Raw genomic sequence first — 19,556 nt, 5'->3', positions numbered from 1 at the left:
AAAGGTAAAGGACCCCTGACAGTTAAGTCCAGTAGCGAATGACTCTGAGGTTGCGGTGCTCATCTTGCTTTACTGGCCGAGGGAGCCGACGTTTGTCCGCAGATAGTTTTTCCCGGTCATGTGGCCAGCATGACTAAGCCACTTCTGGCGAAACCAGAGCAGCGCATGGAAATGCTGTTTACCTTCCCACTGGAGCAGTACCTATTTATCTACTTGCACTTTGACATGCTTTCGAACTGCTAGGTTGGCAGGAGCAGGGACCGAGCAATGGGAGCTCACCCCGTCGCAGGGATTTGAACCGCCGATCTTCCGATCGGCAAGCCCTAGGCTCAGTGGTTTAGACCACAGAATAAATCCCACCAAACTCAGTGGCACTTACTTCTAAGCAGACATATGCAGGCTTGCACTACACATTGATAGAGTACAACCTTAGATGGACATTTCCTCTGAGGATCCAAGCAAGGCAACCTCTATGTTCTTTTCCTGTAATGTTGTATGACATCATACACATTTTTGTCCATAAACAAGAAATAGGATGCTAGTTAAAGTATGATGCAAAATAGTCAGTTGTAAGTTAACGAAACGGGACGCGGGTGGCGCTGTGGGTAAAAGCCTCAGCGCCTAGGGCTTGCCGATCAAAAGGTCGGCGGTTCGAATCCCCGCGGCGGGGTGCGCTCCCACTGCTCGGTCCCAGCGCCTGCCAACCTAGCAGTTCGAAAGCACCCCCGGGTGCAAGTAGATAAATAGGGACCGCTTACTAGCGGGAAGGTAAACAGCGTTTCCGTGTGCGGCTCTGGCTCGCCAGATGCAGCTTTGTCACGCTGGCCACGTGACCTGGAAGTGTCTCCGGACAGCGCTGGCCCCGGCCTCTTGAGTGAGATGGGCGCACAACCCTAGAGTCTGGCAAGACTGGCCCGTACGGGCAGGGGTACCTTTACCTTTACCTTAAGTTAACGAAACACACCTCAAAAGATTAAGACGCTGTCATTTTAGGAAGTCTAACACAAGCAATTTATGAGGTGACAGCTTAACAGTTTGCATCTTCCTTCTCCCATCTGACCCTGATTTTGGTTCTGAACTCTCAGAGAAGTTTATAAATTCATGAGAATAAAACACGCTGCTCTTAAAGATTTTGGTCCTAGCCTTAGAGGGGGAATTGCAACATGCTGAGTGCCCAGTATTTGGTTTGTAAAACCTTCCTCTTCTTTCCCCACATTATCTTAGGTATGATCAGCATTTAGCAGCTCTGAAAGATTAATCACTTGGTAGATAAGAAGGTTGAAGAAAACATCATCCCTGTATTGACCCCAGTTCTTGTTTTCTCCTCAGCTAAAGAGGTGATTGGAGATGGCAGGCACTTTAAATTCTTTGCATGGTGCTGGAGCTTAGTGGTACCCGCACCATGTATTGGCTTGGGGTTTTCCCATAGCAACCTTTTATACTGTTAGTGTAAATTCATGCCCAGAAACCTGTTTCCATTCATGGATTGATGTAGAAGAAAGTTATATTGAAATATGTGGGACATGCTTCCAAGAAATGTTGCTGAAAGAACAGAAGGTCAGCAAGTTCAACCTCTTGCCTAAAGGCAGGATCATTCATCCACCAAATCTCACAGGCCAACTTCCAGGCCAGAGGTAAGACTTTAATGTGCAACCGATTTCTGTTTCTGAAAAGCAGTTGCATTCTCTCCCCCCTCCCCCCCCCCAAAAAAATCTCCACATTCTCATTTATCTCAAGAAATGAGGAACTGAAGAAAACGGGGAAACAAAACATTTGTGGAAAAGAATGATTAAATGGAAGAGCTGAGGATTGTTGAGAGTGTTTGAGTGCTTTTTTGAAAATGATCAAAAAGTAATCCACAACCCACTTTTCCATGCCTGATGGGTGAATTTCTGTGACTGCTACATCATAACTTAGAACAGGGGAAAGGGGTGCAGTAAAGCAAATCACATTTTGCATAAAATATGCTGTCTTTGTTCTCCGCCTCCCTCAGTTCTGCCAAATACTCCTAGGGCTGCATGCTTACTCACAACAGCATAGGGAAATGCTTCTTTATGGGATACTAAAGCAGAACAAACCACAAACAGCTGTATGCGCACCTTCCCCTCCTCTCTATAAACTAAATATTACAGGTGCTACAGATCTTCTAATATTACCTGAATGGCCGTCACTGACACCCAAGTTATACATAGGAAGAAACCCAGAGCTCCTGTGGTCTCATATCTCTTTCCTCTCCATTCTTTGTAATTTCTAACAAAATCAGTGTATAAAGCAAGGTTTGGGGAGCCTTTGGCCCTCCAGATGCTGCAGAACTGCAACTCCCATCATCCCTGACTATTGCTGGTGCTTGCTGGGACTGATGGCATTCATAGTTCAGCAACAGCTGGAGGTGCCCCATACCTGGTATAAAGTGACCTCAGGTTGGTCATTTCTTTGACCCCTGTCTCACATTATTGACAGGAAGACTCACCGTGCTAAAATGTCACATCGCATGATATTTTATAATGTCTCATAAGTTACCAAAAAACAAAACAAAGCAAAAACCAAACCCAGATAGCAAAGAGGCACACAGCTAATGTCCCATCTCTTTAGCCCAAAGACAAGTGTTTATGATGCTTCCAAAAGATGACTGGACTGTGGCAAAGCTCTGAGAGGATGAACTATGAAGCTCAAATGTAAAATGCTTCATGACAGACCCTGAGGGGAAGAGGCCATTGCTTGGTGAATGAGAAGATGCTTTGCATGCTTACATTCAGGTTCAGTCTCTGGCACCTGTAGCTAAAATGAATTCAGATACCAAGCTGCTACCAGCCAGAGTGAGCAATCCTGGGACAGTGGGACTGATAGAAGATTCCATCGATTTGTGAAAATAAGCTTTTTTTTTTTTTTTTGTCTTTTTAAGTTGTGCTGGAGGAAGAGGTGTATTTGGGAAAATTTTTGGGAACCCCCACCCGGGATCCGGGAGTGTTCCGCATTAGCCTAGCCTGAAAGAAAGGGAGTTTGACAGCTGTCATCTGAGTTGTCAAACAGCGGAATCAAGACAAGAACTGTATCTTTATATCTCTCTGATCCAAAGGTGTTACATTTAACCAGAAGTGGCTGGAAAATAAGTAACAACAAGTAATAACAAAGTAATAGACTGTTGGTAAAGGGAAAAAAAAAATGGCAATCCCCTTAGGGGAGACCAGAGACATTACAATGGCTGCAGAAGGAAAATTACAAGCAGAAATAGAAAGAGCCCTTTTTCTCGTGGGAATTCTACAAGAGCAAGAGATAGTTATGGACAAACAGCTCACGGCTTTGATTTCAAAAACAAGCAACTCTACTGATGGAACTGAGGATTTGACCTTGAAAGATTCTGCAGCTGAACTGGAAAAAGTTTCTTTGAAGTTGGAGGACAAGGAGTCTGGAGGGCAAAAAGTACAGGAACAGGACTTCATGCAGCAAGGGGACAGAGAAGTTTATTGGATTATGGATTTTGAAAAGAGAAAAGTAAAGGAGGAAGATTTTGGACACTATAGATGGGAAGCTGAAATAATGAAGAAATATAACTGGGACTTCCTCCTCTTTTCTGGCATTGGTGAACGTGATTTAAGGGAATATCTGGCAGAACCCCTGCAGCAAGTCCTTTCAACTAGGATTGACTGGAGAGAAGGTGAAGAGACTGTATTAGACATCCCTCGAGACTTGAAGATCAATAAGAAGGATTATCAACAAAACAGGCAGAGAGAGACTCAAATGGTGTTAGAGGCCTCAGATGTGAGGAATCCGGGCTAGGAGTCTTATAAGAGGGCAGATATCTAGGAAGGGACAGATATCCGGACAAGGAGGGAGGGGGAAAATAGAAAGTTTTAAAACTAGTTTATGACTTTTGAGTTTTATAATTTTGACTTATATTTTAATATGAAAATGGGGAAATTTATGGTATAAGAACCTCGATCGATCTTAGAAAAAGAATTTAAGGTATATAAGAAAATGGGATAAATAAGTTGGGCCTAATAAAGGGAATTAAGTTTAAATATAATAAGAAGAGGTTTAAGGAATGAAACAAGAACTTGCTGAATTAAGTTTGAAAATTGGGATGCATGGGTGGGGGTGGGGGGAAGTCAATGAAAGAGGGTTATGAAAGAATCTATTTGTGATTATTTCTCTTTCTTTTTTTTCTTTTTTTCTTTTTCTTCTCTTTTTTCTTTCTTTTTTTCCTTTCTTTCTTCTTTCTTTTTTGCTTTGTATTAAAATTTGAAAATCCAATAAAAATTATATTAAAAAAAAAAAAACAGATGGACCAGTGATCTGACTCTGCAACCTGTTATTATCACAGACTTGCCTTCAAAGACCCAATTGTGTGATACATTTTTGCATTCAGGTGAAATAATAATCAGACTTTGACATCCGATTACCACAATGTTCCTTGTTTAGAAAATATCAATTTGACAAGTGCCATTTGAGGAATTATTATTACTTAAGAAAAAAGTTCAATTGAATTCAGTAAGATTTAGTCCCTAGTAAGTGTGCACAGGAACACTGCCTTGAATTACTAATTTCTTTAATAATTAAAATGGAATTAGCTTCACCACTGTTTTGACTAATATTCTAATGAGTGATAAAGCCAAGCACATTCTGACTGATGAAAAGAAGCAATTGAACAGGGCTTGCTCCCTCTGTGAGAAAAAGGGAAGGATCTAGAATTGCTGGCATGGTCCCAGAACCCAGCACAGCCTTCAGGAAGATGAGGATATACAGGCTGTCCCACTTGGGGGAAATCTTTAGCACCACCTCCTACATCATCCCAGTTTGAGGATGTGGTCCTTCCACTTTCCTTGGAACCACTTGGGTTCCAAATCTCCAGCAGCATCTCCATCTCTTCCATCTTGTAAACAAACAACAATAGTTCCAGAACACCACAAGGGTCATTTAATGGAGCACAGCCAGGTCTTCCAGGAAGATGGGCAGACAGAACAGACCTTACCAGCTTTCATAATGCTTCAGCCCTTTGCTGAGACAATATCCCTCCACTGCCTGAAACTGGGAAGAGTACACTTCTGTCAGCAGCGCTCACTGGGTGTTCTCTGTGTTTCTGATGAGGCCTATCTGAATCTGGATATTTCTGGTGCAGAACCTGACATGACTCTTACCTGATGTGACACTGCTTACTAAAGTGTAATATGGCATGATCTTAATAGAAAATATTTAACTTAGGTAAGGTGGCATCAGGTAAAGTCTGTGATTGCTTTCACGTGAGCCCTAAGCCCTGGTGGAACACGATAATTTCAGAACTCCAGTGCTCTTTAAGCTAGAGGTAAAGAACTTTTGGCCTACAACTCCCATTATCCCTGCCTATTAGCCATGCTGGCGAAGGCTGGTGGGAGTTGAAGCCCAACAATCAATCAGTAACCCGTTCTTTAAACCTTTTCAGTTTCAAGCCAGGAGTCACAAGGCTGGGCGGGAGAGAGGCCACACATAGACAGGTTAACTTCTCATTACCAAAAACCAACATTTACTACTTAAAAACCTGCTCCTCAATTGCCTGAAAACTGCTTCTGAAGCTTAGGAGAACATGGAAACAGCCTCCAATAGTGTCACCTGGAAAAGAAAAGGGGGCAGGGGTAGAGGCCACAGTGTGCAACAAGGTACTTTGCTGTGCCTTGGGAGACCCCTCAGGTTCTGGCTACTGCCCTAAAATTTCCTCTGTAACCACGAATAAATTGTGGAAAAGTGGCCCATTATGAAAAAAGGAAAAATATCTTCATAATGGCAGCCCTGGGATATTGTTAACAAACCTAAGTCTGTCCAAAGAATAGAAACAAAAAACATAACACCACCCAGAGGAAGAGGATGGTAAATTCATCAGGCCAAAAGCTAATAAACCTTGGCATACCATTTTGGTCAAGGGATGTAACTTGGAAGTTAGTATAAATATACATATGTAACTCCCAGGGAGTCACAATGTCATTAGTAAAAGGCAATCCTAGTTTTAAAAAAAATGAAAAACAACTCTAAGACTTGGAAATCTTTTGGTAAGTACACGACTCTTCCATAATACCCGAAAAGAAACGTCATGTCTGTTCTATGGCTTGTTCCTCTGTGTTTCGAATTCCTAAGAGAAGCTCTCTCAAGTTAAATGAATGCCTTCAGTTCACAGCGGCACACTGCATAGCCAGAGCACAGAGAAACAGCTTAATTCTTGCCAGAGGCAAGCAACAGACTTCCCAACAGATTGAAATCTGACATTCTGAAATGTCATTCTAGTTGGCTATCTTGAATTCATTGGAGCTACTTGAGCAGCAAGATGTTGCAGTTCTATTTTGTAGGTGAAAAATGGGCTTCAAGACCCTTCCCACAGTGTACTTCCTGTGTGCCATCTCATTAGAAACCAAAGCAGAAGCCCCTTCACACATAGAAATAATAAATCATTTTAACCTGACGAGGATGCTAATATCAGATAGGAAGTAAACAGATTTTGGACAACATTAAGTGTTAGTTCCTACTGCAAATCCAGGAAGTGCAAAAGAAAGCTAGTATCATTTTTATAGACTATTAAAATAATAGATCTTCAAGATGATGCAAGTATGACAAGGTTCTTGAAAGGACCTTTCCCATAGTCCCAGAGGTAGACATGGACTCCATGTTACGTTTTAAGATACCTTTCCATATGGTACGGTTGTCAAAATTCAAAATCAAGTATCTATTGCTGAAGCTGGGATCCTGAAAATCATGGTTTCATTTAAAAAATAAGAAGCAGTAGTCAAGTGTCCAGTACTCATATAGAAAAGCTTAGAAATGTTTGGATGCCTGCATGTTTTTGGAAACCAAAAATCTAAAAGGGAATATCTAGGGAGCTGCACTCTTGTACCATGCACAGTTCTTTGTCCATCTCAATATTATTTCCTCTCTTTTGCCCACCTACTGCCGAAGTTCACATTGGTCCCTCCCTGTGTGAAGTGCAGCACTCGTTTTCTTTCCTCAGCTACTCACAATGTCAGGCGTTTCTAAATGCTCAGGGTACACAAGTCTTCATAACAGTGCAGTGGTCTGATTAAGATGACAGACAGGAATCTTTCACAATTCACAAAACAGCGTCAACAAGTTCCATGTGATAATCATCACAATGCTGTTTTGAGAGGCCATTGGCTGAGAGCAGGCTTTGGCTGTAGAAGCTCCCAGGTTACACCTCCAGCTTAAAGATCTAAGTTGTTGGGCATCTATACTTAAGAACCAGAACCTGTTGGTAAATATTACTGGGCTAGATGGACCAATTTCTGATTCAGTATATGGCTGCTCCTTGTAGATTATCATCTTTGGTAATTTATTCCCTGATTTGTACCGCCAAAGACATGAGAAAGGAAAAGCAATACTGGAAATGACCCCTAAACTGGGATTTGCACCTGTATTTAGCCTGAGTTGATAGGTTCCTTCTTCGGATGGAAGGATGTGTCCATTTTGGTTCTCTCAAGTTTCACATTTTCCCCATCTTAAATTCAGTTCTCAACAGCAATTTGCCATGTTTAAGAAATACTCATGAAAATTCACCGGCATGTTAGAGCGAATTTCTCCTAATAAACACAAAAGCTTTATGCAACTTTGCTAATGTACACTTTTTAACAAACCTAATTCCCCATCTGCATTTTAAATGTTACTTTGTTTTTTTTACTAATATCTTCCTCCTAATATCTGCATTATTGTGAACATTGCTTGATTGGACAAGTGCACCACAAAAATGCAGGGAACTGTGCTTCGATTCATATACTGTTTCAGAAAGTCCAAATCTGAGTACGTAGTGATTTACACTTTTCCTCCATTCCTAGTTCTTCATAATGCCACAAGTCAAAGGCAGGAAGTGACAAGGGGGAGGGTGTCTAACCAGGAGTCCCAACAGCATCAATGCCCCCCTACCCCCTTGCACACTTTAATCTGGTCCTAGTATTTTTAATGACCAGGTTAAGGCTTGGCCATGTAAAATAAAATATTTGCAAACACATAACTCAAGCCTTAAAAATGTGTGTTTTCATTTGTTGGGTTCACTCAGGTGTAACTGCTCTTGCATTCTTGGAGTTAACACATGGTCGAATAGTAGTTTGCCTATGGGTTCTAGAAAATGTGCCATGGAGTGGAATTCCTCAAAAAAAGAGGCCCCTTCCAGCTTTTTGACAACCCCAATCTCTGCAAAAAAATAAACCCCAAGAACAGAAACCAAAAAGTACTTCTGAAGAAATAGACCCCTAAATTTGTGTAGAATGTTGATCCTGGAATTTATTCTCTCATATAATCTCTTCATTTAATTATCATTCTCCCAAAACATTTGGAGGCAATGGAAATGTTCAATCAACTACTTTTCTCCCACTGTGCAATGATTTTTGCTTTGCCACTGTGGTGAGATCAACATAGTAGTTGATTTTGTAAAAAAGGAAAATGTCATGGCAATACACTGGGCTCCACCAGACCACTTTAAAAAAATAACCAAAAAAATAATAATAACAACAGCAGCCCACTTTGTACTGGCCTCAGAAATACATATTGGACCCTTTTGCAAGATAAAGTTTCATAGGAGAAATACATGGGATAATTGAGAATTGCATTCATCACTACCTGGGCAAGAGTAAAATGATAGTGCAAATGCACACACATCTGCCAATTCTTATTAGATTCACAGAACGATTTTCAGTTTTTCACCAGAAGTCCCCGTTTAAATGTGCAGAGCCCAACTGCAGTCGCTGATGTCAAGAGAGCACAGAAGCCAAACAACTTGAGGAGTCCAGGTACAGAAGGCAAGTTCCTTTCCCAAAAGGTGGTAGTGATTGGCAGGGCTGGGACATCCTGGATGAAAGAACATTCACTGTTAGTGTAAGGCAAATGTGATGTTCTTCTTAGGTGGCAATCTCAGTCGCATCTATTTGGGTATAACTAAGAGCCATAGAATTATGCAGGACTTGCTTGTGACAAAGCATCCACAGGTTTCACTGTTAGTTACAGATCCTGTATAAAGCATGTCACGAAATGGTCGATAAAATTAATAATAATGCAGTACTATTTCACCTTAAAGGAAGAACTGCAAACTTACGAGTGATTCTGGTTCTGGCTTCCAAATTTCTGCTTCCGAAATCTTCCCCATTGAGTGCAATATCTAAAAATGAAGACAACATTTACATGGCTTCCTTTTATTTCCAAATACCTTGGAAAAGGCTTCCCAAAATTATACACTAAATGCATGCCAAGGTTTCAGATCTTTCTGAAATGAGTGGGAGGTGCACAAATTCACACGTAATGCAAATTTATCAGAAAGGTCCAAGATTTAAGGACATATCAAAACAAGCTAGGCAAAACGTTACCCCCAAAGATGCAGCCATGGGAATAAATCCTGCATCTGCAAACCAAGTAAAGTTTCAATTGGCTATAAAATGGACTATTTCCTAGGAATAGTCCAAAATACTGCAGGCCTGCCCTAATCCCCAATGTCGAATTTCAAGCTCTCTTTCCAATTTTAAAATGTATTGCATTATTTTATTTTATTTTTTTTCCAAAATTCTTTTTATTAATTATTCCATAAAAAGAAACAAAAATTAACACAGAGATAAAAGAAACGAAACACAAGAAAGAGAAGACTTACAAAGAAATAAGTAGAAAGTACACAAGATTCTTATTTTCACAATTCTCCTATAACATAACTGTTTCTTTCAGGACTTCCTTCAGCTTGGCCGCGAATCATTCGAAGCAAATAAATAAAGTTACACGTTTCATCGTTTATATTGTCATTGTATCCAATTTTGTTCTCTATTTTCCTTACACAATAACCATGATCTATCACAGTACATCTCTGAATCCCTTTAGCGTTATTTGTCCTTCACTAATACCTTCCAGATAATCTACGTATTTTCCCCAATCCTTAATGAACACTTGGTCTTTTATATATCTAATTTTCCCCATTAATTTATCGAGCTCTGCATATTCCGATAATTTAGATCTCCACTCCTCCACTGTTGGGGTTTCCTGCTGTTTCCACCTCTGGGCTATTAGGACCCTTGCTGCCGTAACCGCATAGTATACCAGTCTACGATCCTCCTTTTTTTATCTCTTGTCTTAATATCCCTAATAGGAAGATTTCTGGTTTCTTTATGAACGTGTACTTTAATATCTTTTTTAATTCGGTATATACCTTCTCCCAGAACTGTTTTACCCTTCCACACTCCCACCACATGTGGTAGAAGGAGCCCTCTGCATCTTTACACCTCCAACACTTGTTATCCACCTTGTACATTTTTGAAAGTTTCATAGGTGTCAAGTGCCACCTATAAAACATCTTCATGACATTTTCCTTTATCACAGTACACGCCGTAAAGTTCAACCCGTCTCTCCATAATCTTTCCCAGTCCTCATATTGTATACTATGGCCTACGTCTTTTGCCCAGCGGATCATCACTGATTTAACTTCCTCGTCGCCTAGATTCCAGTCTAACAGCATCCTATACATCTTAGATATATTTTTCACTTTATTGTTTATTATCTCCGTCTGGAATTTCGAATCTTTGTCTGCATAACCTCTTTCTTTAATGTCTTTGCTAAGCATCTGGTTAACCTGTTGGTGATGAAGCCAATCATAAACATATTCTTTTATCTGCTCATAAGGTTTAGTTCTCCATTTCCCATCTACTTTAGTTACTAACTGGTTGTATGTTGCCCAGTTGCTTCTCATATTGATAGTTTTTATACTTGTTATTTCAAGAGGTGATAGCCAGTGTGGTGTTTTCGGTTCTAACACGTTTTTATATCTTTCCCACACTTCAATTAACGGTCCTCTGAAAATATGGTTACCAAACCCCTTATGTGCTTTCATTTTGTTCTTCCACAAATAGGCGTGCCAGCCAAAATAGTTATCGAAGCCCTCCAAATCGAGTAGCTCCGTATTTTCCAGTTTGACCCAATCTTTTAACCAACTTAGGCATGATGCCTCATAGTATAGTTTCAGATCTGGCAGGGCAAAGCCCCCCCTTTCCTTTACATCTGTTAGTAGTTTGAATTGGATTCTGGGTTTTTTGCCCTGCCATATAAATCTCGAAACTGTCCTCTGCCATTCTTTGAAAATCCTGCTCCCTTTTATTATAGGGATAGACTGAAATAGGAACATTAATCTTGATAGAACATTCATCTTAATCATATTCATCCTTCCCCACATTGACAATTTTAACCGTCCCCATTTTTCTAAATCTCTCTTTATTTCCCTCCACATCGGCTCATAATTATTTTTATATAGGTCTATATTTTTAGATGTTAGCCAGATGCCGAGGTATTTAACTTTTTTTACCGTCTCTATCTGCGATTGCTGTTGGATTGATTCTATTGTCCTTAAATCTACATTTTTGCATATCATTTTTGTTTTTGTCTTATTTAATTTGAACCCAGCCACTTCTCCAAATAATTCTGTTTCCTTCAATATCTCTCCTATTGATGTTATTGGGTCTTCCGTCATCACTACTAAATCATCAGCGAAGGCCTTAGTTTTGTACACATTCTGTCCTAAAGTCACTCCTTTTATGTTTCTGTTTTGTCTTATAGAATTTAAGAGGACTTCTAGCACTGTTATAAATAGTAACGGAGAGAGCGGGCATCCTTGTCTTGTTCCCTTCCTTATCTTAATCTCTTCCGTTACCGTACCATTTATAATCAGTTTGGCCTTCTGTTCTGTATATATTGCCCTTACCCCGTTAAAGAAATCATTGCCTACATCCATATATTCTAGGTTTCTCAACATAAAGTTCCATATCACATTATCAAACGCCTTTTCGGCATCAATAAACATCATTATAACTTGTTTATCAATCCTAACAGACAAGAATTCTAACATGTCAATGATATAATGTATTGCATTATTTTAAGCACAGTTACAACCAGAGTATGTGCTCAGCAGTCCGCAGCCATCAGAGATCCAGCTGGTGAGACAGGGCCTGTTCAGTTGTGGCACTCATGTTTTGCAACCCTCTCTCAAGGGAGGCTCCGCTTTGTTAGAATTTCAGTCCATTTTCCTTTCTTTGGTCGCATTTTGGGATTAATTTGACCACCACTACCCTTCCTTCTGTGATTTTATGTACTGACTTTCCCATTTTGGTGGCTTGCTTGTTTTTGTTGATTATTTGCTTTTAATGGGTGTCTCATAAATTGCTTGGCCAAATCATGGAATACAAATGTTTTAACCAACAAATACAACTGCCCTTTATTCAAACATAACAGCAGTGCAATCCTATATGCCCCTATAAAAGAAAAAAGCCCCATTGAGTCCAATGGGGCTTACTCCTAGATCTGTGAGTATAGGATTGCAGCCTCACAAGGCCTTGTTACTCAGAACTCACTGTACCTCTCTGACGGCTCTCTCTCCAGCCTGTACTGCACCTTCCATGTAGCCGCTCCATTCTGAAGCCGTCTCGGTGCCTGCAAAGAAGATTCTCCCAACTGGCTCACGAATTACCCTTTAAAAGAGGCACAGAATATGGCAAGCATGAGGGACCCATTTCTCTAATCGTAAGTCAGACAAGAGCATTCCTAATATCATTCTACCACATCAGCATTGCAGCCTATGGCAGATTGCTTCTGGCCCCCTTTCCCAACTTTATGAAATCCTTTCTGAAGAGGGGAAAGGTGACTAGAATTGAGTAACAGTCTTCTGACACAGAAAGTTTTCAAGGCACAGAAATCTGAGTTCACATACAGGGCACCCTTGTTGGGCAAAGGCATTGAATTCCAACGTTAATTATGTAATTTGTTAGCTTACTACTTTGATTTATTAGAGACATATTATAAACAAGAGTTGTAACTGAATGTTAATCAGAGCTGTTATGTGTGCAAGGATGCTCAAGGCTGATGGCACTGATATAAGTAGCAACATAAAACCTTTGCTTCAGATAAGATACTTAAGATATTTCCAAATAATAAATGCTTTATCTTGAGTGAGGAAGTTACTTTTACTGAACACCTGCAAACTCTCACCAACACTTAGACGTTCTAGTACCCCTTTAATTAAGGATGCACACTTTCCTGGAATCTCTTGGATAGGACTGAGCTGTTTGGAGCTAATTAACTCATTAAAGGCATGGTCGCCAATCAACAATAAAACATGAATCTGTTTACAGTTTTTTAACTGCTGAAACAAATGCAACCCTCCTGCCAGTCATTGCGTAATCACAAGCTAGGGAACTGTATAATCTCCTCAGGTTTCTTTCTGTAATGAAACATCCTTGCTTATTGTTAACATACCTTCCAAACTGAGTCATTATCCCTGGTGGGAAATAGGCTGTATAGCATCCCCCAGAATACTGTTCTTCACACCAGTTCTTCTCTTCATAGTGCACTGGCTAGAAAGGCAGAGTTAACAGGGTTAAAAGTAACAGAGGAAGCTTAAAAAAACAAACAGAAAACTTATTTCAGAGATCTGTGAGGAGCACCCAGTGATTTCTCATGTCACTTTAAAATTTACTCATCTATTTACAGATAAAGACACTCCAATTTGAAAAGTGTAGGTAAAATTACTATAAAAGAGAAAAGAAAATGGGTAACACACATAAACTTTAATCCCTCTCTGCCCCACCGCTTTGTTAAAGGTTTCTTAGAAATGTATATTAATAAGGTACAAAAAATATAGCAAGTGCTTGCTCTTCTCAGTCCATCTTTGAAAAAATTGAAATGCAAAATACATCTTTGAAAACCCTCACGTGGTTGACTGAGATCCACATGTGAAATATTCCCAAATACCAACACTCAAAGTCAACCTACTGGTTTTCTGAGGTCATGGATTGTGTGTCCAGCTTCACGGACTGTGACCTCAGAAAACTAATCCAAGATGACTAGCCTTATAAATCTTCCAAAAGATGTCCAAGCACTGTCCTGGAGCCCCAGAGGAAGATTTGGTGCCAGAGTACTGTCATACAAAAAAATTACTAGAAATCATCTGTTAAAGGAGGAGAATGCATGAAGCCCTGCTAGCTGGATCATGAGAGCTAATCATTAATAAAAACAATATATATTATCCTCTTACATGCAAGGCTTCCTGGGATCCCAACACCTTTGCATAGAGCTCACAGATCCTTCTTTTCCTATAGCAGAAATACAAGAAAAAACATATTGCTGAGTTTACGTTTCTGAAACAAACTATAATTTGCTCTGCATCTGGATTTTATCACCTCAGTTTTTAAGATTAATATTTACAGGGATTGGGGCTATACATTCTAAAGGTCCTCATAAACACCATGGGCCTGAGCCTGCTAGGGCCCACCACCCCACACACAGTCTGCAGACAACATCAGCAGCAACAAGGCTAGCCCTATTGTTGGGCTGCTGGCCTTCTGAGTGAGACGGCCACCTGGGGCAGCTGGAGTGTCACAAACAGGCAGCAAACATTATTGTTGCATTTTTAAAGTGAGGGAGGGGGAAGTGGTGCTTGTGGGATTTTCTGCCTTGGGTACCAAAATAACTTGGCCAGCCTTGGAGACTCTGCCTTTTCTGCTCTTCCTCAGGTAGCAAAATTTCTCTGGATGGCCCTACTGAGTAGCCACATGTGCAAACAGATCCTATGTGTGCAGTTTGAATAGATGGGCCTGTATGTATGGAACTCCTCCTTTAAAAAGCTTTGCCAATTGCCTGTTCATAGGAGGATACAAGCAAATGGAAATGACCCCCTTTCCTTTCCCCACCCAATGGCTGATCAGCGGGATTCTCACTTTTAAAAAAAAAATGTGTTACAGGCTGCTCTGTTGTACAGGCTGAGTTGTATCATATCCCCTGTGCTTGCTATGAGCCAGCTACACAAATGACTCCCATAAACTGATTGGGCGCATACTGAAATTGCACAAAGGCACAGTGTGGAATCCATGCATGAAAAGAAGCTTCGATGCATCGTTGGTGGGTCTTCTGGACATGTTCCCACATACACAAAGAGTGCTGCAGGAGGAGTTCCCCCCATCCCCATGGATGCATAGCGCTCATCATCTGTTGCAAGAACAAGGCTGACTCCAGGCCCACCCTCTCGCACTATGTTGTCATAGATGTTATGACCGTGCATTCATATATCAATTTATGGACTGGGGAGTTGTAGTAACTACGCACCGAATGAAATACTTTAAACTTAGCAAATACCAAACAGCATTAATTTGGAGACCATCAAAACCATCAAAAACATCATTACTTCCTTGACTCCATTTTGTCCTGGGAGTCAAAACCTATATGAAATATATTTGCAGCTGAATCATTTATTTGTTTATTTACAAATAATATTTGTATGCTGCCAGCTCATATAAAAGATGTAAAGCAGTGCACAATATATACAAGTACAACAAAACACAAAACAATACCCCCCCCCAAAAAACCCAATAAAATGAATGGCTTGTCAAGAAAGTTTAAACAGCTGCATAGACCTGTTAGTGCATAAAGGTCTTTGCTGCTGAGCTTTACACGGGGCAACACTGGGACTAAGGAGGAGGAACTTGACTGGCAGTGCAACCACCTGGTGTGGCTGTAAGTAAGAAAGAAGGGAGGCGAGGGTTGGTTGAGGCTGGTGGGACAGTGCTCCTTTTGCCCTAGTGGGTCAGCCTCCACTGATTCTACCACCATATGAATGAATGATTTATTATTACGGTCACAGACCAGTTCCAGCTCACATACAAAATCAGGGAAGTCCATATGGGAATGGAAAGAAAGGAACATCTTGGGCTGCAAAAAATAATAATAATCTAGAGGTTTATTGTTCATACCTTTCCTCCGCGGTGAGGTGAGTTAATTTTCTGCATTTCCGAGCAAGGATAAAACTAAAATACAATAATATAGAACAGGCTCTTACATCTATCATCATAACAGAATCAATAATAATTATAGTTTCGATTAAGACCATATGATGCCGGTGGTTTTCAATCATGTCATAAAGTTCTTTTTCAAGACTTATGCAGACTCCGTCAGGTAGCATCTTTCCACGTGATGTGACAACACAGAAACACCAGCCATCTCACTTTGTCTCTCCTTCCATGACATTGTGGAAAAAGGGAAGCATGGATTTTTCTCATGGAAGTGCCCAAGGGCACTTGACACCTGGTTGGTACAGTTTATGCACGGTACACACAGGAAATAAGAAACTCCACACTTGCATGTTACCAAAAAATGTGTGAAAGAATGAGGGACCCATTCTTTCTCTTCCCGTACTTTACATAACATATGAAAAGGTATGCAGGTTATAAACTAAATAGGTGCAAACTCAAACATAGTAGACTGAGACAAGAATTCTTCTTCACAGACAGCTTTTTATACCCCACAGGACATATAAAGCCAATGTCCTCTTGATTTTCCATAAAGAATGATGTTCCAACTGTATGGTACAGTTGCTCAAGTCAAGCATGTATGGTACATGCTTAAGTCAAGACACAAATGATACTCTCTTCACATTTCATTTCTGATTCTCTTCCTCTCTTAAAAGACTCAGAAGCTGGCTTTTCAGTATTCCTTACCCAATTATTGCTGGAAAACTTCCATCGGGTTTAGTGTCATCTAGTGTCAAACCAATAGCTGCATCCTCATCTTCAATTATCATGGTGCCACAATAATCTGAAATGGGAGTGAAAAGTGAATCCATGTATCAGTAATCTAGGTAGTTCTAACAACTATGCCACTCTCATGCCTCTAAATAATATATCTTAACAACATCTCTTGACAACAGGGACACCACAGGAACATTAAATTTAATGCAATATATATGCAGCAATTTAAAAGTCACAATACACAGCTACTTAAAGTGGTTGGGAGAAACTACATAGTGAAAGGGCCTTTAGAAAGGCCTCCTAGTAGGTCCCAGGAAGAATTATTCCTTTTTGACTAATGTCCCCGAGATCACTTAACTGTGGATATATATATATATATATATATATATATATATATATATATATATATATATTTGTATTTAAATTATTATTATACTTATTACACTTTCCTCCAATGAGTTCAAGGTGGCATGTGTGGTTCTGCCCCAGTCCATTTCTTCTTCACAACAACCCTGTGACACAGACCAGGCTGAGAGACAGCAACTGGTTCGAGGGTACCCAGTCAGCTTCTTGGCTGAGTGGTCCAGCATTCTAACCACTATACCAAATTGGCCTTCTGGGAGATGCCAAGAGTTGAGCCCTATGAGTGTCCTGAACAGCCATGCACCACCATTATGTTTGGATTTCTAGAAGTTTCTGAGATTCCTATATTGTACTCTGCAACTGTGTGAGGTAACAGCAGGCTTTAAGAAAGAGAGAGAAATGGATAGCCTTTGGGTGGCTGCCAGATTCTGGGTTACCATGGTAATTCTTCAGGCACAGAGAATATTGACAACTCTTTGCATAAGATCTTGCTCTCCATAGTGCACCACATTAATCATAAAGATAAAAGATGTAACCCCATCTTCAAAGCACCTTCCCCAGGGAGGGTCCAGTATCTTTTTGGCACTATTTGCTCAGGCCTTTTAGACTCCCTTTAAAATGCTGTCTTAGTAGGGGTTATTTTGCTGCCTTTGGTTTTAATATGTGTTGTCTCTTCACGGCTGTTCCACCATCTTAATGTTACTGTTTGCTTTAATTGTTTGCTTTTAATTATTAGAATTGTTAGTCACTTTGGGATTCAAGAACACACACACACTTTATGCATCTATTTCACACACACTTTATGCATATATTTATGTGCCTGTCTAGTTCTCCATCTATGTGTCTGTCTCTCTAAGATGGTGCTGAAGAAGACATCATGAGAACAACATGTGAGAAAAAGTATACTTTAGGGGATTTCTGCATGTGCCCCTTCCCTTCAATCAGCAAGAAATACCTTTTTTCCTCCAGAATGCTTCCTTGTAGTATACTATGCATTTGATGACTGATCCCATAGGAACCCGGCTGATCAACTGATTCCTCATTGAAGGCAACGGTGGGTTAAAGTGAATCTTCATACAAAGTGCTGGAGGGATGGCACTAATAACATACCGGGCCTTGAAAAGAAATACAAAGAAAAATCAACTCTATCTTCACAGGATACTTGAAACTGCTTGTGTTATTCTAGGAGACTTCCGGTTACATTTCAATGGAAATTTGACTCACAAAAGAGGATACAAATTTCTCATTAGGTTACAGGTCACAGAAATTTAAAGTGACAAGCAATTTTTCCAATGATGACAGAAATGGACCTTTGAATTTCTCCAAATGGCTGAATAAATTGTTGAAAAGGCTCTTTGCAACACAAAGAACACAAGGGTAATTTTAGATACCATTTAGATACCCAGGCGTCTCCTGGGAAAACATATAGGACAGCAGCCACAAGGAAGGAGTACAGTCACAACAGTCAAGAGAAATAATTAGAAGTAAGAAAGTAAGAAAGAAAGAAAGAAAGAAAGCACAATAGCATAAACTCATTAAGGAACTTGCAACCAGCATGCATTTAAGCTTTACACATTAGTAATGTTCCTTTAAAAAATTTTTTAAAGGGGACAGAAAGGGGGTAAAAAGGAAGAAATACTTTGGGATTCCTGCTTGCTATTGAATCCAGTGTGTTTTGACTATACACGATTTGGGTTTTATGCACTATCCCCAGAATGTAACTCCCACATGAGTTGCCTGTACCAAATCAATTATTGCATTGAGATATGGTAATCAAGCCATGGCTTACACACAGTCTTCTACCCTTCCCTGCTTCCTCAGGGTATGAAGGGAGATTAAATCTATAATTCCTGGTTTGCAGCAACCTGCTCACAATTTTGTTGTCCAAACCTGGCAAACCATGGTTTGTGCAAACTCTATTTGCTTCTAAACCACAATCCCAAACCATAATTTGACCTGTGCTTGAGATCTCCTTTGTGGGTAGACTATGAGGAAGGAATGAGGAAGGAAAGTTTATAATCTCTTCTCTCACAAACAGAGGAAGGAGAGGGGGATAAAGTGTACAGGTCCAAGGCATAATTTTTTCATGTTTGTAACAGCAAACTGGATATTTAATTGAACACAATCGTTTGAACATTTTTGTTTGTTGGGATTCTTCGCCCAACTAACTAATGTCCTTTATATCCTCTTCTCCTTATATGAGGAAAAGAGAATCCTTGTATATATTAGAACTGTAAGCTTTTAAATCACCTCATATGTTTCATGATCCAGTGTCTCCACAATGACACTTTCACCAGTCTGATCAATGGAGGTAACAGGCTTCTCTAGTTTAACCAGCTCTCCTAGATATTCCATTATCTTCTCACAAATTTGGCCAGAACCTCCAATGAATTTCCTCTCCTGGAAGACAGGAAAAAAACCAACATCATTCAGCAGACCAAATTGGTGGCTTAAAATGATACCCAGATGGAACAGATGAACCACAATAGAACCCCCTTCACATTAATATTTTTCTTCTGGCTGGGCTACACACACCCAGCACCTTCACATGTTGAGCATGAAGGTCTAAAGGTGGCTTCTAGCCATTTCTGGAAGCCTCTGTACAGCTAAGAATCCTGTTATCAGGGCTTTCAAGCTAGAAGAGGCTACTAAGCAAATTCAGCCCACTTCAGACCATCTAAATAAAAATAT

The 19,556-nt window shown here is 40.2% G+C and overlaps 1 protein-coding gene across 1 annotated transcript in view; it reads right to left on the bottom strand.

Moving 5' to 3' along the window:
- Positions 1–7,637: 7,637 nt before the first annotated feature.
- MAOB (monoamine oxidase B) overlaps positions 7,638–19,556 on the bottom strand; it is a 38,863-nt gene continuing 26,944 nt past the window's right edge. The window contains exons 7-15 of the mRNA XM_028727340.2: positions 19,116–19,265; positions 17,821–17,980; positions 16,473–16,569; positions 15,729–15,782; positions 14,018–14,075; positions 13,240–13,337; positions 12,344–12,455; positions 9,059–9,121; positions 7,638–8,814 (exon numbers count right to left, since the gene is read on the bottom strand). Of these exons, the coding sequence (XP_028583173.2) occupies positions 8,659–8,814; positions 9,059–9,121; positions 12,344–12,455; positions 13,240–13,337; positions 14,018–14,075; positions 15,729–15,782; positions 16,473–16,569; positions 17,821–17,980; positions 19,116–19,265 (948 nt within the window). The 3' untranslated portion in view covers positions 7,638–8,658. The remainder of the gene's footprint in view (positions 8,815–9,058; positions 9,122–12,343; positions 12,456–13,239; positions 13,338–14,017; positions 14,076–15,728; positions 15,783–16,472; positions 16,570–17,820; positions 17,981–19,115; positions 19,266–19,556) is intronic.

This window comes from Podarcis muralis, chromosome 4 (assembly GCF_964188315.1).
Source record: "Podarcis muralis chromosome 4, rPodMur119.hap1.1, whole genome shotgun sequence".
NCBI classification, from domain to species: Eukaryota; Metazoa; Chordata; class Lepidosauria; order Squamata; family Lacertidae; genus Podarcis; species Podarcis muralis.
Note: the sequence above shows the minus strand (reverse complement) of the source record. Positions and strands in the feature narration are given on the sequence as shown.